Below are 27,155 nucleotides of genomic sequence, written 5' to 3' on the forward strand. Positions count from 1 at the left end.
CCTTTATGTTTGGAGAGAAGAGACTTTACCCATTAGTAACGGATTGCTGGATATATTATTTTAGAGAAAAAAAGGAAAAAAACAGGTAAGATTTTTTTCTCCTCTCTTACTATTTCCTGTCTCCTGCAAAGGCATTATGTGTCATCTTTGATATATCAGCTGTTTGTTATTTGATGACATGATCAGGTAGTCAAACTACACAATATCTGAATGTAATAATTTCTGCAAGTATTTCATATTGTGGCTGCAGAGTATAAATAGGCTTTCCTGAAGAAGATAATTTCTAGTTGCAAGTTGAGTATATTGAAGATTTAAGGATGCTGGTTTGGGAATTTTGAAAGTAAAACTTGGGTAAAGCAAGAAAAGTAAGTAGTAGCTTCTGTAGATAATTTGTATAGAATATCCGTGATATTTTTCTTTGTAGATGACTCGACAAAAGTCAAATTGTGACATTGTTTTGGCAAACTGCAGTTTGATTCCCAAAGTTCCCCATCTTACAAGAAATGCAATTGAGTCTTATGAACTTGTGTTTTAAAAAGCTCTAGAAATGTGCCTGACACAAAGTTCATGTGTTATTTCCAGAAGGTATTGCCTTTTGATATTATACTTTAATAAACTTGGAATATGATAATGCATAACTGTACCAAGACTTAGGCTAATTTTGACCTCTAGCAGGCATTGGCAAGGCTGAAATTTTAATTTCTCAGTGTGATTGAACTTCGGGGTATGGGTGTGGGTTTTTTGTTTGTTTGTTTTATTTTTTTTTTGGTCTTTGTTTTTTCTGTCAGTGTTTGTAGGATCTGAAAGAGATAAAAGCAGAAGTCAGAAGCACCTTAATGAAAGTTAAACCTAAGTTTAGACTTAGTTGCTTTGTTTCATGAAACTGCTTTTAAGGGCAAGACAGCTATTTCAAGGACTTAAAAATTGGAGAATAAAAAATTGTTTGAACTAATACATGCATGTATCTTACCTATATCTATTGATTTATCTTTAACAGAACTAAATGGGTTGGGTTCAGGGTCAGGTTAGATGTGGCTTTGAACAACATAGTCTAGTAGATGTCCCTGCTTATAGTGGAGGGGTTGGAACTGTATGATTTTAAAGGTCCCTTCTGACCCAAAATATTTTATGGTTCTATAAGTGTAAATTTTAATCTTCAGTATTAATTTGAAGTAATAAATATTTAGTTGAGTGTAATTGAGATCAGGGTCTTGAGTATTTTGAGTTTTATAGGTGTGCTGGGATTTCTTACATTTTAAGTTACTATGGTATAAGCATGCAATATTGCTCTTATTTAAACATGGGAAATCATAGGGTGAGGTAAAAAGATGTAGGGTAGGTTTTTGATAAAAAGTCTTCACAATTCTTGAGATACTTACTAGTGGGAGAGATGGGGATGAACAAATGCAGTGTGAAGGATCCTAAAGCTTTTGTAATTAGTTCAGTACTTAGAAAACTTTCCCTGAACTCTTATAAGGTTGGGTTTTTCTTTGTTTGTTTGTTTTCTTTTTTCCTTCAAAAAAAAAAGGCTAGTAAGAAATGTGAAAAAAAACCCTTTTTTTTTGTCTTTTACTGTCTTGAGATGATATGTACGTATTTGTAGTCCCTTAGCAAGTATTAAGTCCTCAGAAATAACACAGGTTTTTCTCTTCATGAGCACTTTATTGTTTTATAATGATCCTGGAAAACCATTTACTAGGTCTGAGGCAGAAATAGACTTTTCAGCTCTGCAGCCACAGTTGGGAAACATCGGAGTTGGATTTTAGGGACAAAACATGCTGGATGGTGTTCTACTGTTGCTTACTTGTCTTTCAGTCAAATATGCAGGCTTGGGGCAGATTACTGTACAGGCTTGCAAATTCATCTTTAGTCTTAAGAGAAAACTTAGCATTATGTACATAGTTGCAACATTACTTATTCCTGAGCTCCTTTTGGAGCTGCCTCATACAGTTTGCTGTAAAGAGAAGTGGTAGAGGAGAGAGGTACAGATGACAGCTTGAGAAAGAGAGGACCAAGGGGAGAAGCAGAACAGATGTGGAAGAAGGAGGACTTTCCAGTGTTTTAGTGTGGTAATGGGTTTTCTGCTACTGGCCAGTCAACTCATTTGCCCTGCTACTATTCTCCGGATGAGAAGGAAAATCAGTCATGTGGATACACAATTCATTGCAGCCAGTCATGGAATGCATATCTTAAAATAGCTTTTCTATTACCCATGTAAGCTCAAATATACAAGAGAAAAAGTTTGTGCCTCCCTCCCCAGCAGTATAATTTAAATACCTATTTTGTAAATGAAATAATTGTAAATATAAACCAAATATTTAGAAAAATAACAATAATTATTATGGCCAGTACTAGCTTAGTCACATGCACCTTGCAATTTCTGTGCTTCTGCTTAATTATTGTTAAATCTTTCCTTACTTTTCTGTTTGGGAAGGAGAGGCCATTTTCTTTAAATAAAGACTTTCTTAAGTACTCCTGGAGTAACCGTAGCATCCCAAAAAATAATTGTTAATACAACTTTCAAGTTACTGAAGTTAAAGTCTCAGAACCGTAAAATAGCTTTTTACTGTCTTTGTATAGTACTTACAAAAGGCATTAAGCTATTTAAAATTTAATGTGGGTAAGGCTGTGTTTTGTTTACTTTTGCCTTGTCACAAGAAATGAGGATGCTAGGGAAATGTTACCATTATCAAATACAGAAGATTGAAGAGCTGTTGAGAAATACAGAAAGTCTGGAAGACAAGGGGATGTTTAACTCTGGATGGGAAAGTTCTTCAAAAGCATTTATTTTCTGTGGGAAGAGTTTGTCAACATAAGTGTATTGCTTGAGATTTGCTTTTATGCTATACAATATTACAGATTATAATATAGCCTAGAAAATATGTTATGGAATAATTATGGAAAGTTACAAAGTTCAGATAGAAGTTTATTTCGGATTCTGTTTCTGGTTTTCTTTTGAAGAATTGCATGGTCATTAAGAATTTGTATTCCTTTTGGTGTTGGAGGTTGAGCCAGAAAGGTCAAACTGAAAGATCTGTCAAACTCCTGTGAATGAGTGCCATATTGATGCAGTTGTTCTGTTTCGTTTTTCTCATTAGTGTGTAGTTGGTGGGTGCAATGCCAGCTTTGCATCTCAGGGAGGACTTGCCCGTCATGTGCCCACACACTTCAGCCAGCAGAACTCTTCAAAAGTTGCCAGCCAGCCAAAGGCCAAAGAGGAATCTCCATCTAAAGCTGGAATAAATAAAAGAAGAAAGTTAAAGAACAAGAGACGACGGTCATTACGTAAGTATTTCCAGAAGCAGAAGTTGTTGAAAGTTGTGGCTTAGATAGGAAGTTCTTCTTCAGTGTGGTTGTTTACAGATGTGGGTCTGGTAGGGTTGGCAATATTTAGCATTATAGTGTGGGCATTCCTTGTGATGGGAGGAAAACAATCCCAGATTCTGTTTGTGTCAGTTTTTCGGGTAAAGCATCTGTGTGTTCAGTTTTCTGTGAGCAACAGTTTGCATTTACAATTTAAAGATACTTTTCATTTTAGAGTTACTTTTTGTTTGCTAACTGTTACTGCTGGAAAATGTTCTGTTTAGTGATGTTGAGTTCTGAAGTTCAGTGCTGCAGACAGATTGCAGATTCATATAAATTAGAGATAAATGCATATTATATAAGCTCTCTTTTGAGCAAAACATTTCATTAGCTTAATGATAATTTTGTGAGCATAACCAAGATCTAATTTTGAACAGATGTGACTTGCTACGTTTTTTAAATCTATCTCCACACAGTTGACGTTCATTAATTTTATATGAACCGATGTGCTGAGAAGTGTGATTTATCATTTAAAATGAGACTTGTTTCCTCTAGTAGGCAGTAATCACCAAGTACCTTTCCTAGTCCATTTTGATCCAGTTGTTAAGTTCCTGAGTTGTTCTAGCATCAGAATAATAGCCGTGTTAAATTTATTTAGAGATTCTAATGTGCAGAAATGTTAGGAAAGACTAGGCAATTGTTAAAAAAATCTAGCTTTGTTTTCTGTTTGCTCTGAATGCAGCTCTCCAATACTGGACTGGTTTACTAATTTTAAACTGTTACTGTGGCAGTTACATTTTGGAGTTAGAAGCATGTAAAAAGAGCTTAGATTTGTTTTCCTGCTGATACATCAACAGCTGAAAAAAACCTTTCCATTAATTTCTAGCTGTGGTGTAACGGCAACCTTACAGTATCGGAGAGCAGTGCGAGACCTTTTTTTTAAGAACCAGTGGTCTCATATTGTCCAGAGCTCTGTTCATAAGCAGGCAGTAATTTCAGTACTGTCTCCTGGCTGGCAGTAGGATTTTTGGTGATGTTGTTGCTGGAGAACATTTTTTGGTTTGCTGGGACAGCAATTTCAGTCTTACATTTTCCAGGACTCTTCTGTGGCAGAACACTTTGCTGTATTGATCTTTCTCTTCCTGTGGAAAGATAGATTTACCAATTACTCACCTAGTACTGCAGCAGGGGATGCACATACTAGTGGTCTTAGGCGATTGCTCTGTATCATGATTGTGATTATTCTTATCTTAATACCTCACCTGAGTTTTTAAGCAACTGAAATTTATGAAACAGTGGTCATTTTTCTGCCTGGAACACAAGCCTGACCTGGAAAGATACAGTGTCACCTGGAACTCTGAAAAGTTTAGTTCCTGTGTCTTTCTTCCACACTGTGAGGTTCAGTGCTAGAAGAGTTGCTGTTAACTGTAGTTATGGTGATCTATTTTATACTTTATTTTTCTGGAAATGTTTGGGTATTCTTAAAATATATCTGAGCAAATTATATCATTAAATACATTTTAAAAGTGTAAACTTGAAGTGTAAACTCTACTTTTGACACTGTTTCAACATTCAAAGACCGTAGAAAGCTATTTCTGTTCTTTTCAGAAATTGACTTCAAAGAGGTTTCTGTTTAGCGGTCTGTGTAAATGAGAAGGCTCAAGAAAAAAAGGCTGATCAGGGGAGGGTTATGTGGTCACTTTGTAGTATGTTTTTAGCTCATCATAGTTGTAATGAAAGAGAGACTTACTTGAAATAGTTGTAGTTTCCTAAAGGATTATCTTGATTTGTTGACTGTGGTACTCAAAATACAGATATATAAGATTGGTCCCTTAAAAATTTTCACTTTCAGAGGTTCTTGAATTGCATCCTAGCTTGCTTCTCCATACTAATCTGGTTAGATGGCCAATTTAATGTGTCTTTATTCATTTTTTTCACCCTATGCAGTAGAGGTTTTTTTCAGGTTGGCATTTTGTTAGTAATTGATAAACGTTATTAACTGCCAAGTTCCAAATCAGAGCTTCATAGTTAAAACTTCAAATTACCTGCAAAGACATTTTAGTTGTAGTGAGAATATATTACAGAATTCTTGAATGAATCTGTCCCGGGTTCAGCAGTAGCAGTCATTTTTCCCCTTCTTGGTAGCTGGTGCAGTGCAGTGTTTTGACTTTCAGCTTGCTGAAGTGAGTTTAGGTTTGGCCAAGGATTTTAGCCTCATGCTCTGCCAGGGAGGAGGGGAAGCCAGGAGGAAGCAGAGACAGGACACCTGACCCAAACTGACCAAAGAGGTATTATACCACAGCACGTCATGCCCAGGAAAGTTAGCCGGAAGGGCTGGGAGACTGCAGGGTTGGAGGAGGTATCGGTTGGAGCTTGGTCGGGCTGGGGGGGGGCGAGTTATCGGTCGGCTGGTGGTGAGATGATGTATTCTCTTCCCTTGTTATTTCCTTTATCATTGTTATCATTGGTAGCAGTAGTGATTTGTGTTATACCTTAGTTACTAAACTGTTCTTATCTCAACCCGTGGGAGTTGCATTCTTTTCGATTCTCCTCTCTGTCCCTCCGGGAGCAGGGGGAGGGCAAGAAAGGGGGGGAAGTGAGCGAACGAAATTACCTGACTGGGTTTAAACCACGACAGAATCTATGGTAAAAAGTGTAAGTAGTAAATATTATGGGAAAGTTAAAAAGTTGAGACTAGTACTTGAAAGGCCTGCTGTCTTGATCAAGTGTTGCTCAGCAAGAAAAATGACAGCTGCTTGAACAATTTTTTAATCTTCTTGCCTCTTGAGGCAAATGCAGTGCTGGCTGTAGAGTTTTTCACCGTAAGGCAGAAATAATCTTTAATTGAGCTGGGAACTGACTGCTGTAATATATTTCTCCAGAGGGTTTGTGACCCAGAAATGTATCCAAAGTTGATGGCATTTTCCGAAAACACTAACTATTGATTTTCTTTTAAAATTTTGTGTGGATTACTGTTGATTTGGTGACCTTGACAGATTTGTTTGTCTTTCTGTTTCTTAGCTTAGTTTTAGTTAAAGAATGAAATCTGCTAATTTATGTATTTTGGCTTTTCAAGAATTATGAGGGAGAGAGAAGACCCTTACCTAAGAAACCAAACTAATGAAGGAACAGCATTAAGTAATTTCAGTCTAGAATATATAAAGCTGGGAACGTAGTTTTATATTTAGGCATTTTAAGAGTCCAAATGGAGGAGTGTTGAATGCATGTGCCAGGTTCTCTGCAAGTTGACGTAAACCAACTTATGAGAAATGGGTATAAAGCAGGATGCTGTTTGATAGCGTACAGTCTAAGTTGCTCACAAATAACCATTAGAGGAAAAATAAATTTTGCATCACAGAAATTTTTTCACAAAAAATGTTGTCAGCGTGTTCTTTCTTCCTCCTCACGGTTTGAAGTGACCCTGGCTTTTTCTGCAAGGTGTAAGCAGCTAACTAAATATTCATTGGCAATTGATTGCTAATACATGCTGCTATTGAAACATCCTTTTGTATAAACTCTTAATAGTTTAAATACAGCAAATCAATAAATTTGTTTCCTTTATGTTTTATATCTGATAGTAAAAACCTTCTGAAAAACATTAATCCATGAAGAAAGAAAGGAAACTTTGCTTTGGCTTTATGTGAGATTGTGATCATCTAATACTATAAGGGGAATTCTTACTGTTAACTTGATATTTTTTTCTTTCTTTTGTAACATCTTGCGGTTCTTAAACTGTTTTGCATTTCTTTTTCGCTGTCTGTTAATATTATGTGTTCTTTTATGTTTGGAAGTTAGTACTTTTATGATGAAAACATGTTTTAATATGGACATCCTTATAGCTGTTAACATCAATGGTGCTATAGAGACCACCTGATTTGTCATAAATTTTGATGTTGCAGAATAATTCATGATTACGGTCAGTAGTTTGCTTTCTTTTCTGGATAAACTTATGCACATTCACTGTTTCATGTAGTCTGTCATTTAGAGGTATAGTCCAAGCATACTAAAACTGTGTATGTCAAATAGGTCACAGTATTGTTACTCTGAAGCTACCTCGGAGAATTTTTCAGAACCTAAGATTACGTTCATAATACTGTCGCTTGCTTTTCCAGTAGAAAAGATGACACTGTAGTAATTAATGAGCATAATAAATGAGTATGTTGGAGAAAAGCGTGATAAGGAAATTTACTATTCGTGAAATTTATAGTAAGATTGCGTTACATAAGACTTGGAATTTCATTTAGTAGGATACTGGTGTGAAGATTTTAATTTATTTGTGTACTTGGAAGGAGATAGCTTACTCTGAAATGATTTTGAGGGTATAGCTTTAAGACACAGAGAAGATCCAGCATTAACAGTAAGGAATAACCAGAACTATTCTTATGCCTTTGACAAACTGTGGCCTTTTTCCAGCGTCTGTTGAATGTTATCCAGTGGTAAATCCTGAAGAAATTTCACATATGAAATCAAAAGCAAAAACGTAGGGCTTCTTTTGCGTTCTACCCTCCCTTTTCTTCCTCCCTCATATTTATAAAATATTTATATGCTTGCATCATTGACCACCTGCAGCATGAGCTTACTTGCCACTTACAGGGAGAAAGCATTTCAGTGAGATGATTGCTTAATTGGCAGTATCCAACTGAGATAGAGTAAGGACAGAATGTACAGATGAATGCTTAACAACAAGTAGTCCCAGGAGTGGAGCAAATACTAGCTGTAAGAGGAATTTGTAGTTTGTTTTGAAGCAATTCATAGATAGGGTTGGTGAAAAAGAATATAGAAGTTATATTCAGTGAAGACAGCAGAATTTTTAATGGCTTTTTTTTGCAGATTACTGGAAGGTACATAGTTGATAATGTAATATCAAATCTTATTCTTAGTTTTAATTTCAGTGTGTTATATAGAGAATTACTGCTCTCAAGCTTTAAAAAAGCCTAATTTCATTCATGCTTCATTTGCTTATGTAATTTTACTACTGTACCATATGGTTTATTTTTAAAAAAGTGTGTGAAGTATTTCTAACAGTATGCAAGTATGTGCCTAGTAGCAGTTACTGTTTAGCTAGTTTTAGTGTAGAATTGATAGACATTCTTTACACTCCAAATCAGAATTCAATAATTTTTTATTGTTCAAGAAACACTTAACTATAAAAGTCCTTTCCTAAAAGGATGAGGGCTTTATTAGTGCCTGCTGACTTTAGACTAGTTGTAAAATATCAGATGGATGTTAATTGCACTTTACTCATTATAAATGCAAGTGTAATATGTGGTGCTTCTTGGCTAGGAGATAATATGTTTGCCAGTAATCAGGGAACATGGAATGACAACTTGTACACAGAAGCAAACACGTCTAGCAGTGTGGAGTTTTTCACATGAACAGCATTATTACTCCTTAATACTCCTTAAAGATCAAAAGTTTCCTGACAAGCTGGTATTTTCTGTATGTTCACAATGATTCTTGCTTAATCCATTGGTTTGTGTTCCACTGCAGTACCAAGCAGTTCTGTTTTCTATTCAATAGAAATAGCTGGTGTTTTTTTTTCAGATTGTTCATAATAAAGTTAAGAAATAAGGCATATGTATAGCCCTGCTTTTAATTTGTTGATTGTAAGCTTTATCATCTTTTGAAGTCCTTTAATACCAGTTTTTAAGAAGTTACAGGAATAATACTGTAACTCTTGACTGTGCTGTAAGAGCTGCTTTTGTACTAAATTATACCTTATATTTAATAATGAGTTCTGGGCTTAGTTTCTTTGTAGTGGGACTTTTTTATTAAGAGGTGATAGCAATGGATGTTCCCAGAGGTGTTGAGCAAAATGAATGAGTTGGTAAATTTAATGATCAAGGATTCACTTGAAACTTTAAAAACTGAGCAAGTGTAATTCAGTGTGTCAAAATAGCTGGTTTATCTACATGAAGTATGTCTTGACCAAACTTGCACCACTACAAGGTGCCACCCTAGTAGTCTTCATCTCAGTTAAATTAATGTTTACAACACCTTGACAAGGTAGTGTTACTACCATAATAAATGATTTACTAATGATGCGTGAGACTTATTTGCATGCTTGGATGTGTTTGAATGTTTTCAGTGTGTGGAATACTAAGGATCTCTTTTCCTTTTTTTCTAGCAAGACCTCATGACTTCTTTGATGCGCAAACACTGGATGCTATAAGACATCGAGCCATCTGCTTTAACCTCTCAGCACATATAGAAAGCTTAGGAAAAGGCCACAGTGTTGTATTTCATAGTACTGTAAGTATGTATGTTATGCATTCTGTTTGTTTACCTGTGTGCTTGAAAAACCTAATACTTCAGAAAGATTTCTGTTTTTCTCTTACTGCTATAGGCATTTAATCAGAAAAAAGTAATTGAGGGTATTTTACATTGTTGATTTGTCCATTTCTATTAATAAATTATCTTTTAAAAAGTAGTGTTAGGAGTTATTCTAGCTCACAAATTGAGTAGCTTGCAACATTTCCTGTCTGATACACTGGGGGAAATATCTAGCAGCAAGTATGCATTGCAGAAAAATTTGGTTATATATTCCAAATGAGAATGCAATGCAGATAGCATTTCCATATTCCTAAATGACAATGCTGATATCATTTGAGGGTAATTATATAATTGAGTATTTAAAGACACTGATCTGAAATTGGTGTTTATGCTTTTTTTTCTTTTTTAATAAGCTTGCCAGCAAAATGTCAGTGAATTGCTAGGAGGAGGCAAATACCAGGTGTCCTTTAGTCCTATTCCTGTATCCTGTTTTGTTAATTTCACTTGTGCTTGGATAGGATAAACATCAGTATTAATTCAGAAAAGTTCAAAACATGCAAGAAAGTACTGAATTAGGGTATAGGGATCTAAAGTTCTAAAAGCTGTATAACCTCCAATTTCTTAACCAACCTGGGAGAGTAGAGACTCAGCTGAAGGAAAGGATTAAGAGATGGAACAAAATGAGGGGGAGGAGTGCTTTGTAAACTGGTAGATTAGTACAAAATGAACTACAGTCCAAGGAAGGAGTGTTGACTGCTTTACCTTCAGCTATGGCTTAGCCTTAACACATGATTCTAGCTACTGGATTGTCAATCTCTTCCCATAAATGAAACATGATTTTATATGCTTAATTTATTTCACCCTGTTCTACAAGACTGATGATTGTTATAAAATGTCTGTGGCCAATTTTTCCAAAGTGATTACTCCTGAACTTTATGTGCATTGAGCACCAGCTGCAAGTGGCTAATTGAAGGTGGCTTAGCTGTTACTCTCTTTACATCTCATTCTAGTTTTCATGGCCAACATGGATTTTACAGTGCTGTGAGAAAAGCGGATTCTCTTCCAATTCACAGTGTGCTGTAATCTGAAAGGTTATTGAAGCAGACTACTTGGTTGTGGAAGCTCACCTTTGTCTATTGGAATTATTCATAAGGAGACATAAGAGATATAAGGCAGAATGTGCTCTGAAACTGCTTTGAATAAACTTCGAGGAAGTAGTGCAAGTCCTTTTAGTTTATCTGTGCATGTGCCACTTAAGGTGATAGGCGTTGATGAGGTATGAAATCACTTAGGCAGCTGTGGGAGAGGTTGTACCATTGGGAGAAGTGTTTTATGATTCCTGCCCTGAACTGCACTTTGCTATACTGTTTTAGCATGCTGCTACAGTTGTGTGGGCTTGTGTGCTGGACAGCAGCCATATCGGTGAGACTCAGCCTAAAATCTGCTTTGAAAAGAAAAGGTAGAATAGAAGCAGTCTTGTGGATCCATGCTATTATGTTGAGCTAATGGTCACCTCAGATGCAAGCACATTTTGCATAATTTAAAAGCTTTAGGACATGGAATTTGAATGGTGACTGGCTAAATAATCTAATATGATTTGTGTAGTCCACCTTCAGATGAAGAAAAATATGTGTAGCTATCAGGGGCATTAATTTGAAAAGTGCAAAATATAAAGAAAATATTGTCTTGCTGTCTGAAAATTGACATAAATCATGTTGATTTATTTTTTTTACCCAGCATAAGAATAATTTCTGCGCACTGTGATATTTGATAGGATGTTTATCCTAGTGAAAGATTACTGATGTTAAGAATTTCTAAGCAGTCACTATAGATACCTTTCACCATCTATGAAAAGTCATTCCCTTTCTATATATGTATTTATTTTTCAAGCTCTTCTTTATAGATATGGAAAGCTGTAGAATGCAGTCATCAATAAAGCCTTTTTGAAGAAATGGTTTTGCTGTCCGGAGTTCATCTTTGATTTCATTATGAGTTTTTTATATGCTTTTTTTTTTTAATTGGAATTAATTTCTTGATACTTTGTTTCTATAAATTGTCAGATGGAAAAATTCTATCATTTCCATTTAACCTAAAGAGCAGGTATTACTGTGATTAAAAAATACTGTGTCCTGTGTCCTGTCCCTGCCTCCTCTGTCCCCTGCTTATTGAATTGCTAGAATTAATTCTCTATAATATTTGAATGTTAAACTATTTTTCACTGATTTTAGCTGGTTTTGGTATTTCAATTCAGTGGTCACATGTATTGATACTAGTTACATGTGTTTTGAAATCTTAAAACTTTGCAACACAGTAAATGACTGAAGATGTATACCAGTTTGCTGGGTGAAGTGTTTTTTTTTTCCAGAAGAGGTCAGCAGAACTCCATTTCTGATTTGAGACAGCTTTAATGTGTTTACAGAGCTAAACTCACTGTTTCTGGAACAGTGCATGAAATTTAGATAATACAGTGTGAGTTTTCTCAAATAAAGCTGTCTTTGAACATACGTCTGCTGACTGAATTCTAGTTTTAAGTGAAAAACTTAATGGACTTCAGTTCTTTACAACACAGTTTTGAGTCTTCAGAGCATCATTATTGTAGATATGCTAGATTTTTTTCCCATTTCAGTCGTAACTTTTGCAGACTTGACTGTAAAGCTCTGTTTACTATTGTCAAAATAGAAATTTTCCAGTTGTTTTTTTGCAAAATTTTTGCAATTTTGCATCTGTCTGCATCATAGCTGTGTTTCTAACTCTAGCCTGCCTAGGATATGGTAAAATTTTCGTAGTGCTAATTGTGTTAATTTATATCTTTTATAAGAAGCATGATATTCAGATTATGCAGAGTTGATTTTCAACTGGTTTGTGCAGATTACGGGCTTTGGTATATGCTGTTTTAGTTTAGCCTTTTCCATAAAGATCAGTTGCTACTGTTCTTTTCAGAAGAGTTTTTGCAGTTCACAGTATCTGCAGTGGCTGTGTATGGAATCTTTCAAAGATTTACTAAGAATTTTATGCTCAGAGGTGCAGAAGGTAGGAGAATGGGTATTTAAAGAAGATAGGAAAATCTGTATTAAGTCTTGTGATGTGTACTGAAGGAGAAGGGTAAATCAGAAGAGGAAGCAGGTGGCTTTTCACTGTTGTTCAGGTTACTGGAAATTTTTGGGATACCTTTTACATGCTGGTGTTAAAGAATAAATTTGCATCTGAATGAACAGATTTCTTTTTTTTTATACTTCCTGTGTGTGTGTTTCTAACTTTATCTTGGCTAAAGTTGGGAGTCTAGCTTCAGGGTCTTGCACCTAAAAACTTTATTCTCTGTGAGAGCGTCTTATGTGCTGGTCTACCATGTGCTAGTATGAGAAACTATGAGAAAGGAGTTCTCACTTCTTGTCTGGGACCTTAGCAGTAGAGTACCTGTGTTCTGCTTAAACTCTTATCAGTTGTTGACAGGTCTTTGACATGTCATTTGATTTTTCATTCATAGAACAATAGCAGCAAGTGTACTCTCTGCAATGTTAAGGGTCCTCATTACCTAAGCATTAAATAGTCTCTAAGCCTGTGAGTTTTTCCAAGTAGCCTTTGCCATAACCTGGTTCAATGCTTGGTTTGGGTATTGAAAAGGAACGAGTAAAAGTTACCTAGGCAGTTATACAGTATGGCCAGATGTCAAAGCATTTGTGAGAGAAGATTTTTATCCTTATGCCATGCTGTAATTAAACTATAAGCTGCATCAGTTTCTTCCATCTTCTATGGATGTGTTGTGGAACAAGATGAGTGTATTTGTAGAGAAACGTGTATTCTTCAAGTTTTGGAGTAGCAACTTAAAAATCTGAGCTATTTCAAAAGAAACAAGGTATATTCTAACTCTATATAGAGTAATACAACTTTCAGAGTAAAACAGTTTGCCTTTTATAAATATCCAGTTAAACATGAAGAGCAATAGGTTTTGAGCAAAAAGTCTGCAGATGTGGTTCTAATGATGATTTATGTGACTTATCAGGTAATAGCTAAAAGAAAAGAAGATTCTGGAAAAATAAAACTCTTGCTTCATTGGACACCAGAGGACATGTGAGTATATTACTAGTGATACAATATAGGATTTTAATGGGGAAGGTTTTACAGTGGAGTAAATGAACTTTCTGTTGCTAAATTATGTTATGCTGTTGAACAGTTAAAGTTCATGTTTTAATGTTTTTTATAAAGAAGTCATTATTAAAAAATAATAAGCATTGCTTTAATTGATTTTTTTCTTCTTTTTACTTCAGCTTTTAAGTCAGTTCAGCTAAAGTTGAAGCTGTATTCTTAATGCATTTTGTCACTTTAGGTGTTAATAACAAGGTCCTCTGATTATTGAATAGGAAGCTCAGGTTGGTTTTGCCAGCTGTGTGCATAAGAAAATTTATCACCGAAACAGCTTTGTATTACCCACTGATTCATCATGATACTAAAATACTTCTAGGTACTGAAAAACATACAATCATCAGTGTAACAGCAGAAGTGCAAGAATCTTTGCCTAGGTGCCAAAATTTAGCAGTATAATAACCACAGTTGGCCCTGTAAGGTGTGCATCTCATGTTGCTGCTTCTTTGGATTATCCCACAGAAGCTCCATGTACTTTTCCAGCATGTTTGGCTGCTTTTTTCCTCTTGGGTTTTCAAAGTTCTACCTTGCTCCAAATGAGTATTCTCGCATGTAATGTACGACAAAAGTACTTCCCTCAGGTAGGCTTGGGACAGATGAAGTAGTTAAGTGTAGTTTAAAAAGATTTTCCCTACTTCTTTGAAATAGGTGAGACCTTATCTCTTTTCTTCTGACGCTTCTAGAACAAGGGGATCTTTCAGATTCAGTGTTGCTTTTTTTCTAATATAGATTCAAATAAGGCTTTTGCTCATGCAGTTGTATATAGTATTAGAATCTGCGTTGGAGAAGGCAAGTTGTTCAGTAGTATCAGGTCAGAGGAATAATGTGGTTTAATTGGTATTTCTTGCATCTTGGTTGGGTTAGGTAGAGGGTGTATTTCCTGCACTGAATATTATAGCTTTAAATCTTTTGAGTATTTGGTAAACTCAATTTCACCTTGATTATTACAGCTTAGAACAGCAAATGCAAGGTTTCATGGCTTATGTCATCCATTTGTTTTACACAGTGAATGTACTCACACTGTAGAAAGCTGAATGCAGTCATGATGATTACTTTCCATTGTGCTGAGCTGTTCATCAAGCTTTCAGATGGAGCTAGTAATAGTGATTTAACTTTTTCTATTCTGAGTCATCTTGAGAAACTGTTAAACTCTTCCAGGTTATGGGTACATTAAGGTTTTTTTCCCAGAAAGTGAAATACTAGTCTATAAATAAGGTAAATGCCCATTTCCCTTGAGGGTTTTTTTTCCTTTTTGGAGCAGGAGTTTATACTTTGTGCCAGTACTTCTTAGCTTACTGAGTTGTTTTCTTTATGTATATTTCAAATAGCCTTTCAATGTAAAAAGTTTTCTACTTTGTGGTTTGTATCATTTTGCATCTTCAGCATATAGCTTCTACTAAAAATGTCTTCTAAACATTGCTTGTCAAAAAAACAATTTTGGATTTATTTAAAAAAAACTTATGTTTTTTTCACCTTTCATGATCCGTACTAAACATTAGTAGATACATGGATTGCCTTCTGGGTGGTGTCATGGGCGCTGCATCTGTCCTGTTTTGTATGTGTGTTTTCCCCCTTCCCCCCACCATTTTTTTTTCTTCCACCTTCATCTGAAAAGTGGAAAGTATCATTGGAGAAACTGCTTTTCCTACTGGGGTAAAAGATCTCTCTTTCATTTAACTTTTGGGATGGCTTACCTGAAAAATTGAATTTGATTTACAGCTAACTTACTGATGAAAAATAGCGACTCAGTTTAATAATTTGCAAAAGTATGTAAAAATCGCATATAGCTTTGTCAGAGAAAACACTCATGTAGATAGTCTTAAATGCTGGGTTTCTTAATTTGAAACTTGTTTCAAAATGTTAGAAAATGTTAGAATTCTTAATTATGATCTTAAACTTTCTCCCCAATCTGAAATTTATTTTAAAAAGTGGAAGCAAAATGGATCACTTGTTTGTTCTGCACAGCTTTAATCAATGCTAATTTACAGGAGGCACGAAAGCAGGTTTTCGCTAAGATGCTGACGACCTCTGCAGGCTGAGTGCTTTTCTTAATGCATTACCTGAAAACTTCAGCAGGGCCTTAAAAACCCGATGTGCTTTCAGTAAAAGAAGCAATAACATTGTAGTAAGCCACTCTAAAGTGGGCATGTTTGGTTTCAAAAAATTAAAGTACAAATCATAGATCAGTGATGTATGTTACCTGCAGCCCTCTTCCCCAAGTTTCATTGCAGTCCGCACTGAAGCAGCATTTCCTTTTGATATGTAACGACCAAGTTTTATTCTGTATCTCAATGAGAACTGTTACAGAGCCAAACTGTTTTGTGGTGATTGCCTGTATTTCCTCAGAAGACAATCAGTTAACTTCAGCAAAGTTGGAACTTGGAGCAAGCACATTAGTGTAACTCAAAGCTCAGTGCTTGCAGTGTATTCTGGCTTTTACTTACCCTTTTTTGACAGCATCAAAGAATTTTATGCCCAGTAAAATAAAGTATTTTCAAATATCTGTTTTGTTGTTTTTTTTTTAATTCCTGCTACCCATTTTCACATTAAGTTGTTAAAATGGAGAATGTAGTGCTGTTGTCATGATACATTTGGCTTAGCATTCTTCTGGAATAATCTAAATTCTTTTTAGTATATTTTCCATCCTGGGAACTTGGAAAAATTTGAAGTATAATGTGTAAAGATTGGCTGTCTTTTTCTCACTCCTGTGAAGATGTTTTTCAAACAGTGATATGTAAAAGTTGCTTTAAAAAATCTCATATGTGCTAGTTTACCACATAGCTTTATGTTAAGAAAAATAGTTTTATCTTTTTTGAATATTTTTATTTTATTTATTTATTCATAGTCTTCCTGATGTGTGGGTAAATGAAAGTGAGCGACATCAGTTAAAAACTAAAGTAGTTCATTTATCAAAACTACCAAAAGATACTGCCTTGCTTCTGGACCCAAACATATACAGGTAACATCCTAATTTTGAAACTTTCTTAACTCAAATATGGTCTTAAGACTCACTTAACTTTTTGACGTTGGAAAATCAGGATTGCTAATGGCATTATACACCAGTCCAGGGAGCCTCAATCCTGTCAGCGTCCAGGGGTTAAGTTCTGAAGTCTTAAGTTGTTTCAGAATTTCTTAACTACTTGAACTGAACTCTAGTTACTGAGAAACGGGGAATGTGTGTATTTACCAAGTGTATTTTACTTTTTTGTGCTTGGTGTACAGAAATTCTAGTAAAGGAGGTACACACAGTGGAATCCTGAAAGATCACTTCTGTTAAGATCACATACTGGTTTGTATGCCAATTTTTTAAAGTCCAAATTTACCTTTACATATTTTATATTCAGCTGTAATACATGCAGTATTACCTTGAAATCTGTACTTTATACAAGTACTGTTATTTTTTTAATACAAGATTCTTCAGAGCGGGAAAGAAGGGGACAGTACATGTTACTTGCCTTTACGCTATATTCACATTGTATTTTTAGGGCTTCAGATTGGCCCTAAAGATCCATCTTGTTTCTTATAATTTCCTGATTCCTCCCCCCTTTCCCCTTTATTAGTGTTCTCACATAATTTTCAGTACCCACACTTTTGTGCGTGTACAGTTTTTAAAGGTAATTGAAATGCTTAATCACTCTTTAAGTTTTTTAAAGCCCAGAAATACGTATTTATGGGCTTATGCTAAAAATTCATGAAATGAATTTAGGACAAAAGTCTTTTTTTCTACCATAACAGAAGTTCAGTGCTCCTGTATTTCTTCCTTAACATGCAGTAACCTAGGGTCTAAAGGAGTAACTAGAGCACTAATCTGAAGTTTTGATATGTGATAAGCATTTCAGTTCACCTTTAATGTATTTCACTAATCAAATTAATGAAATCCGGGTTTACGATATCAAAATAAATATTCATACTATTTCTGCTTTCTTTGTAAGTGTAAGTATTTAAAATACTTACTTTAGTATGTTAGTTACTGATGTTAACTGTAAATCATAAAAATGTTACGAGGAAATTGGATTTTGTGTTTTAAAACTGCTTAACACAGTGACTGTTTCATAATCCAGTTTAGGTGTTAATCATGTTTATATTGATTACCTTGATAGATCAGTTTGATTTGAAAAGTTAAAAATAATATTTTAAAATAAAAATTTAATGATATTTGAGATTAAATCCTTGGGAAAAAATGAGCCACCCTTTCTGCATCTCCCAAATAAAAAAAAAGGTTCCTTATACATAATGTTGTACTAGATTATTAGCAGTATAGATCAGAGTGTGATTAAAAAGAGGTTTGGGACCAATTGTGGGAGATTAGAGAAATAAAAGTTAAAGACCAAAACTTTACAAGGGGAAAAAATGATTAAAGAAATTCAGTGACAGCTATTAATTTTGTGCTAAAATGATGACTCCAATAGAAAGTTTGAAATAATAATCTGAAATGTACGCTAATATAGGATCATCTAAAATGTTTTTCATTTTTAATCAAATTAAATGAAAGTACATTTTATATAGTCATGTTTTCATAGTATACTCTAGCTGACTCAAATTTACTTCTCAGGGTTTTTATGTAAAACTGTACTGTCTTCTTTTACAGAACAATGCCCCAGAAGAGGTTGAAGAGGTAAAAACCAAGGAAGTGGGGACACCTGCAGTCTTAGTCACTGACAATGGATTTAGAAATAAAGTTGCACATTAGTCAAATCCCATCCTTTTTTTTTTTTTTTAACTTTTTTCTTTTCTTTTTTTTTGTCTTAGATATATATTTATGCTTAGTGTAAACATTCTGTGAATGAAGTTGATGCTTCTGTGGAATATATTAATATATTACTGTATATCCACATTTTCATGGAATGGTACAGTGGGAGACTGAGCAAACACTCTTCTGGCAACTTAGTGGAACAACTAAAAGGCTTTGCATGCTTGCTTCTTTAAGCTGCTTTTTTCTTTAGTGAATACAGTAGTTTATATTTGATGAAAAGAAAAAGTAACCATCACCATTTACTCACAATTCCCAGAACTGTTAACAAGCTATTAGGCTTCTTGTCAATGTTAACTAAATACAACACATGCCAGACAATAGTATAGCTACCAAGGGATTATTCTGTTGCCCTTTTGAGTATGGTGGATAGTAATCATTTGTCATTTGTAATCTTGTGTCCTTTTGCAGATCCCTAAAATATGTTGGATTATAATGTTTAAATGAATGTTGATGGAATGCTTGTCTTTTCCAATCAACTATGAATACATAGTACGGTTTAAAGATGTTAAGAGTGTTGCAGTATGTCTGACCCCCTCTTCAAGAGTAGTATAGTATGTTTAATGAGATCTGCTTTTATGTGATCAGTATCAGTGGTGGGGTTTTTAAAAACCTCTACGTAAGCAGTTAGTGTTATTGGTGTTTTATTTTACTTTTTTGACCCTCTAGGATCCCCATTCACTTGTAAAGTATACTTTTTTTATTTGGCCTAATGTTTTCTAGATGTAAAGAAAATGGTATTTTTAAAAAAATCTAGAAATTCAATCCTTTATGCACCAAAGTTGGCTTTGAAAAGGAAAGTAAAATCATTTTCTTGCTTAATAAGCAAGAAGCCATGGATTTTTTTTAACTGACAAATAGAGATGCGTCTAACCTGTTAGTCTTTGTATGGAGACAAAAATGTTGCATATAGATAATAGGACATTGCTTGTAAATATTTCAGCAGATTTGTAATATATTTTTATATTATGAAATGTACTGTAGATGTTTTTCTAGAGGCATGAAAGTTAAAATGTATATATTATGGTAGAAATAATATTGAAGGATATTGTAATTCACTAGTGCTGCCAGAAGAATTGTTTAAAAAAAGCACCTTCCTTAACAATAAAAAAAACCTTCTTTTACATACCTAAGGGACTATATACTACTGTTAATATCTGTTGTAAGAACAAAAATAACATTGAACATCCTTCCCAGAAATCTTAGAGGGATGAATAGTACCCATAATTAATTCATGGCGCTCCTTTCTAATAGTGAACATGAAATTAGTTTTTTCCTTACTATTGGAAGGAACTAATATGTAAAATTTGTATGAATATATGCAGTCAAACTGCAGAGTTAGTCCTCCTTATTGGGGAGGAATTTACTACAGTGAAACTAATAACCAGCAGTTTTTACACTAAATTTTTATTAAATAGAATAAAACTTAAAGTAACCCTTTGGTTGCAGGAGTGAGTATATCTTAATATACTACAGATGCATTCTGCATTGGTACTGACACGAGAGTCTTGCTTAGCTCCAGTGGGTTAAAAATGTTACTTATATACAAACAAAAAAAATCTTATCAAACAAAATGAAGTGCAGATTAAAAGCACCACTAATATAAGATGTTCTGGAATGGTTGTTTAATAAGGGTATTATTCATAAAATCTGTAGTGATGTGACTTTATTTTTGAAAAAGAAAAAATGCAGTGTTTTGGTTTGTTTTTTTTGTTGGTTTTTTTTTTTTTTTTTGCTTGAGCACTTCACCTACTGCTTTTTCTGTACCTTTAAAATAATCCGTAATCTTTGTTTCTTTTTTTGAATTCATTATAAAATTGCCAAATAGAAGTGTTTCAGATATAGTTTGTATTTTTTTAATTTTATTGCTTCATGAGTTTCTTGTAAGTCATTTATAATTGACAGATGATTGTAGACCTTGCCTGAGTATTTTTTCTAATAAAACAAAGCAAACAAACCTCATTAGCTTCAAAATTGTAAGATTTTACTGAAGTTTTTAAAGGAAAATTTAAAAATGTCACTATCTCTGTTTCCTAAGTGGTAACACTTACCTTGCAAAATGGGGTAAAGCATACCTTTACAAAATGGGGAAATGATGGTTTCAAGTCATATTTTGTTCATGTAAACCACAACATTCTTTCTTTGGGTTTGAGAAACGTATTACCTGATACTCACGTGGTACAGCTTCTGCCTTGGAAGGAAAAATCAGTTTAAATTTAAAATATCTGTGAACAAATGAATACATTGGAATTAATTAAACTGTCCATAGGAGTCAGAAGGTAAGTGGACTTTTGGCTGTTTTTTACCTTCAGTTTTTGTGTGTGTCCCTAAATGAATTTCAGTTTTATTGGATTACAAGATACATGAAACTGACAGTCAGAAGAACAGTTATTCTTGAAAAGTCTGATGAAATAGTTGGCCCCTTCCCTATTGAGTAGCTCCATGTATTTTCTTTCAGGATGTAACATACAGAGGTTTCCTCCTGTCCTAAGAACACTTTTTTTTTAATAGATTTCCCAAATTCTTACAGCATTTTTATTTTCCCTGTAGAGAAATGTCATCAAGACAAGTCTGTAGTTATTTTACCCTTCACTGCAGTCTTTTTCCAGACTATTTTAACAAGAAACTGTGTAAATATCCTAAATTTGTATTTTTTTGCGTAGAGGTTCTGTATTATCCTTAACACATTGCAGAAGGTAAGCAAAAGAAAATTACTTCATTTCACAGTTAAATCATGGCAGAACACACTGGAGTGTGTACTCTGTGAGGAGAGGCCAAGGGAGCTGGACAAGTTCAGCCTGGAAAGAAAAGGGTTTAGAGGAACCTAACAGCAGCCTTCCAGTACCTGAGAAGTTACAAGAAGGTGGAGCCAGGCGCATTTAAAATTGCACAACAGAATGATGGGAGTCGGTGGTCATAAGTTGAAATGGCAAATTTTTGTCATTGTGAGGATAGTCAAGAGTCAGAGCAGATTACTTCCAGAGATGCCACAAATCTGTCCTTGACAGTTTTCAAGATGCAGCCAAAGCCCTGAGCAGCGTGGTCTAGATTCAGTGCTGTTAGTGTTGCACTGGGCAGAAGGTTGGATTAGATGCTCACTTGGATGCTCAGATGCTCACTTCCAGCATGAATAGTTCTGTGATGCTGTCACTCGGAACTGAGCAGGTTTTCTCTTCCAGCCCACGTGCTCACGGATACATCAGCTATGTTTAGATCATGTTAGTGATCTATGGTCATAGGATATGGCTAGAGTTGGAGCTGTTTGAACTGAAAATTGATCATCTCTCGCTGGATTTGGGGCTTTAGTCTATGTTTAGGCCTGCTCTGTGCTTGAACTATGCTGGTGCGTTAGCTTAAGGTAGCTGCTGATGCTTGAGGATGTGGGTCAGAAAAAGGTGTGGGAGGGAATGTTTACTCCTTTGCTGTCAGGTGACACTAGCACAGAAATCTCAAGTGTGTTTGTGGGTGTCTTGGGTTATCTTACTTCTGGGATGCCTTTCAAAGGAAGTACTAAATCAAGCTTTTTGAAAGGCTCACTTTTCAAGAGTTGCAGCGCACCCAAGTATATGTGCCCAAAGTCACCAGTCCTTTTGGAATGTGTTGGCTTGAGTTTGACAGTTTTCTAAAGCTGAATAACAGGACTTTCGAGTGAGTAGTGGTGGTTTGAGAATGAAGAACATTGCTTTTGCTAAACGGGATGGAAATTCATATCCTAGCATTTGAGCATAGCTTATAGCTGATTATTTGATGTTAATCTCTATCTACTAAAGCACTTTAAGGAGCAGAAACACATCAGTTCTTGTATTGAATATAAGTTTCTCTGAAGTTACTGTAATTTTTCAGGTTTTGGCCAAATTGCTTAACATTCAACACTGTATTTTTAATTTAGTATGTATTATACCGATAATATTGGTAGTTTCCAATTTAAATTATGTATTAAATCTAGCTTCATTTGGGAACAAATAGGTTAATTATATTTAAATCTGCATAATTTTAAATTATAGGCATTTAAGCAGTCTATTTCTGTTTCTTTCAGCTTTTCAGGGCAGCATGTGAATTGATTATCATAGCAAACCAGTCTTATTTATCAGTCTGCAATTGATAATATATTTTCACTTAATGCTTTCTTGTCTTGATACTTTAAACGTGGATATGAAATTTTTCTTGTCACGTTAATGGATGACAAGTACAACAGAAAAAAGAAATCTCATCAGGATAGTTGGCTTTCAAAAAAGCAGCAGAATCTATGGCTTCTTTCAGTCATTTTCCAAATTGTTAAGGAGACATTCTGTGAATGGCTCCTATATGCACACAGCTGTGAAAATAAAATAAACAGTTTGATCCCTAAACCAAGGTATTCTAAAAACATTCCAGTGGCAGAATATGGTCTTAACATCATATGGATTTTCTTAGCCAAGTAAAAGTGCCTTTAGATGTTTTATCCTGGTGTTTACTTATTCCAAGCAAAGAATGCTCTTTGGTAAATGATGTCACTTCAAGTTCTAGTAACAATTTCTAAATTACATTATTTTGGGGAAAAAAGCCCCACCTGCACTACTGTTTTCAGCAGTATCATGGAAAATGTATTTTAAAATCAAGAATGTCCATTTGTTAGTGCCTTTGTAATAGGGCCTCATTTTGTGAAATGCTCTGTGTGCTTGCAATGAGAAGACTAAGGTATAAATATTAGAGGTGAATGTGTCAGTATATGAGAAGAATTATTACAGTGCTGAAGGGCTTCACTACTGTAATCTCTTTTACAATATTATTTCTAATGTGGAACGAACTGAAATCTGACCAAAAATAAACCTCATACTTCTGGAACATGAAGATTTATTTTTTTTTTTAAACCATGTATTCTGTTATGTTTCTATGAACATAGCTGACAAACTAGAAAAAACAAGTAGATTTAGGTATGCTGTGAAATCTCAGCTTATCTGCTGGAGGGACAAAAAATGCCAGCAGTTAATTTTTTATGTTTAAAGCGGAACACTGCTTCCAGGAGACAGGAGCTGTAAATTTACTCTTTCTAGGTAAGAGACTGGTCATGAGCATAGACCAGTGTTGCAGCCTCTGTTTTGGGGTTTTGACTGGAAATGGCAATATTGAGAACTTGTTTTCCTGTTGTGTTTATTACAGCAGCTGTTCTTACAGCGAAAAATTCTCCCCAGACTATATATGTCCACGTGTCTTAATTCTCATACGACAGTATACAGTACTCTGTACAGTAATCTGTATGTATGCTTGGGATTTGATGCAGCTTTATCAATATCCTGTAATCACTGCTTTGTATTTTTCATTTTAATGAAGCATACAGTTGGAATGCTGTTGTCTGCTGCTTAGTGCTTTGTAATCCTTAAAATTTAACCAACCTTCTTGTTTTTTGTCCAGTACTTTCCATGTTAATCCATTCACAGCACACAGTAGTTACAGTATCGAGATGGACTACAGTAAGGTTCCACATGTACCTGTAATTCTTGTGTGCCCTGATTTTTGAAATCTCAGCTTGCAATGTCATCTTAAAGTATTTTGATCTGTAATTTCTTAAACTATTAAAATCCAGGATATAGCATCATTTTCAGGGGCAATAGCAGTATTGGGAGTTACCTGTTGATATCCACAAGGCTCACTGTGCTGAGCTGTCATGTTAGAGCTAGTGGAGTAACTCAGACTAGTAGTGGATGTTTTCTTCCATGCAGACTTGGAACAAGAGGGGAAGAAAGATGTAACTTGTGGGTTTGGTAGGGGATGGAGGTTGAGAGTTAGTGATACTGTTTTCCCTGTTTTCTGTTAAGGCAAAAAGAAAAGCAGTGTTCTGCTCTAGCCTGTTGTTCCAGTGCTATTTTGCTGTCAGCTGTACATCAAGTTTACTATATTTATTTCTCCTTCTCTCCCACACGCATATTTGCACTTCATCTCTAATTCTTTCCCAAAGAAGAATTAAAAGTCAAGATGTCTTTGATGTCACAATGTAGCTTAACAACAGAATAAAGAAAAGTAGTTACAAGTGTAGAGAGAATAAAACTTGATTGCATACTAGAGGTGGGCTGTCAACCAGCTGGTCATGGGTAAATTCAGCTCCTGCAATTGTTTATGAAGATTATTGTGCTGTGATTTGTGCTACATTATTTGTTTTTACTAATTCTGGAAATGTTTCTTTTCAGTCTTGTAAATCCTCCTTGACAATAGACTAACAAATAGTAAGTAATATGATAAATCTGTTTACTTCATCCCAGATGAGAGATAATTGCCGATCAGCATACCGTTGGGTTGTCTTGCTTACAGAAAACTTGTGTGCTGTCTACTGGATGCTGTTGAAAAGTTGTGTCAAATTTTAATATCTTTTTGTCTTAATACCTTGCCTGTGTTTGTAGTCTCAGTGAAAGATACAAGATCCCTTCATACTTACTATGAAGAACTGCTTCTGATTTGAGATAACCAGCCATATATCCTGGGCTGCATCGGAAGGACTGTGACCCGCATGTAGAAGGAGGTGATCCTGCTGCTCTAGTCTGGGATGAGATGGGGAGTTTGGGATTTTTTATTTTTTTTTCTTGAGAGTGTATAATTGGACTGTATTTAAGGAGAATGTTAGATAGGTGAATATCTGGAAGTGTTTCTTCTGTAGTACTTGTTTGTGAGAACAGCTGCTTTCAACAATATCCAGCAAAATGTTTCACCAGAAGTTCCAAAGGGACTTAGGTCATACTTGAATACTAGTAATGCACAACAACTTCACAGCAAAAACTCATTCTGTAATAATATGTTGTGGTTTAACTCAGCGGGCAACTAAAGTCCACATGGCTATTTTCTCAATTCACTGTGGTGGGATGAGTAGAGAATTAGCGAAAGGAAAGGTAAAACTTGTTGGTTAAGATAAAGACAGTTTAATAGGACAGAAAAGGAAAATAATGATAAAAGAATATACAAAACAAGTGATGCACAGTGCAATTGCTCACTACCCAGTGACCAATGTCCAGCCAGTCCCTGAGCAGTGGGCTGCCATCTGTTTGGCCACCTCTTTGGCCACCTCTGATCAGCTGTCCTGGCTGTGTCCCATCCCAGCTTCTTGTGCCCCTCTAGCTTCATCGTTGGCAGGACAACATGAGAAGCTGAGAAGCCCTTGACTTAGGATAAGCACTGCTCAGTAACAACAACAGCATCTCTGTTGCGAATGTCACTCTAATCCTAAATCTAAAACACAAGCACTGTACCAGCTACTAGGAAGAAAATTACCTCCATCCCAGCTGAAAGGGATAGGAAGGCACCTGGTTTCAGCTGGGATAGAGTTAATTTTCTTATTAGTAGCTGATACACTGCTGCATTTTGGTTTTAGTCTGAGAACAATGCTGATAACCAGTGTTTTAGTTGTTGCTAAGAGTACTTAACCCTGATCAAGGGCTTTTCAGTCTCTCATGTGAGAAGCTTCTTGGCACAAGAAGCCAGGAGCTAGCAGAGACGGGACACCTGATGCAAACTAGCCAAAGAGGTATTCTGTACCACAGCACATCGTGCCCAGTACATAAACTGGGGGGAGTTACCTGGAAGGCCCAGATCACTGCTTGGTCAGGCTGGGTATTTTGTCGGTGGGTGGTGAGCAATTTTATTGCGCAGCACTTGTGTTTATTGTTTGGGGTTTTGGTTTTTTGCTTTCCCCTTTTATATTTCTTCCCCTTGTTATTTCCCTTATTATTAGTAGTTTTATATTATACTTCAGTTATTAAACTGTTCTTAACATACAGGTTTTACGTTCTTTTGATTCTCCTCCCCATCCTGCCATGGGGAGCGGTCAGTGGGGAGTGAATAAGTGGCTGTATGATACTGAGTTACGAGCTGGGGTTAAAGCATGACATAAGGACATAGGACTAAATGTCCTATAAGAGCTCAGGGGGGACCTTACCACTCTCTACAACTACCTGGAAGGAGGTTGTAATGAGGTGAGGGTCCATCTCTTCTCCCAGGTAACAGGCGATAGGACAAGAGGTAACAGCCTTAAGCCGTTTAGATTGGATATTAGGAAAGGTTTAGATTGAATATTAGGAAAGGTTAGATTGGATATTAGGAAAAATGTCTTCCCTGAAAGGGTGATCAGGGCACCGGTGGAATCACCATGCCTGGAAGTATTCAAAAACTCTCTAGATGAGGCCCTCAGTGATATGATGGACTTGACAGTCCTGGGATAGAAGTTGGACTTCATGATCTTTAAGGTGTTTTCCTACCTATGATTCTATGCCACTGACCGAACTCAGAGATCTCCTTTGTTTGAATGCCATGGATCAGTCATGTTTTTCTGGCATGTACCATTCATGTTATGTCTAAGCTCACATCGGTCAGTGAGATTTGTACAGGCATATGGAGTCTGACGAAGCATCTGGATGCTTCGTTGACTTCAGAAGGACTTGATTACAGGTATGTGATTTGTCTACCTCTGTTTAAATCCATGCCTGAAACCCAGATTGTGAAATCAGGAGGAAAGGAGCATGCTGTTGCTTATGATTCATTTAAGCCAAAATGCTCAACATGAACCACTTAAACATGTTTAGGTGCTGAAATATATGTTTGGATTTACATAATTTTAAGGCAAAAAAAAACTAGTAAATATGTTATTTTTAGAGCAAAGCACTGGAATGTGAGATTAAAGACTGCCCTTAAGCAATAAAGGCATTTTAAACCGTTTTAAATACTTTGC

The 27,155-nt window shown here is 35.5% G+C and overlaps 1 protein-coding gene across 3 annotated transcripts in view; it reads left to right on the plus strand.

The window, feature by feature from the left end:
- AEBP2 (AE binding protein 2) overlaps positions 1-20,428 on the plus strand; it is a 45,676-nt gene extending 25,248 nt beyond the window's left edge. The window contains exons 4-9 of one of the 3 annotated variants that reach the window (XM_062616773.1): positions 3,099-3,285; positions 9,431-9,555; positions 13,577-13,644; positions 16,562-16,675; positions 16,939-17,005; positions 18,305-20,428. In XM_062616773.1, coding sequence (XP_062472757.1) covers positions 3,099-3,285; positions 9,431-9,555; positions 13,577-13,644; positions 16,562-16,675; positions 16,939-16,993 — 549 coding nt within the window. In that variant the 3' untranslated portion in view covers positions 16,994-17,005; positions 18,305-20,428. The remainder of the gene's footprint in view (positions 1-3,098; positions 3,286-9,430; positions 9,556-13,576; positions 13,645-16,561; positions 16,676-16,938; positions 17,006-18,304) is intronic. The other 2 variants (XM_062616776.1, XM_062616774.1) reach the window with 2 other exon arrangements.
- Positions 20,429-27,155: the final 6,727 nt, after the last annotated feature.

The sequence above is a fragment of the Pezoporus occidentalis genome, unplaced genomic scaffold (assembly GCF_034315485.1).
Source record: "Pezoporus occidentalis ecotype Australia unplaced genomic scaffold, CSIRO_AGI_Poc_V1 ctg19, whole genome shotgun sequence".
Lineage (NCBI taxonomy): Eukaryota > Metazoa > Chordata > Aves > Psittaciformes > Psittacidae > Pezoporus > Pezoporus occidentalis.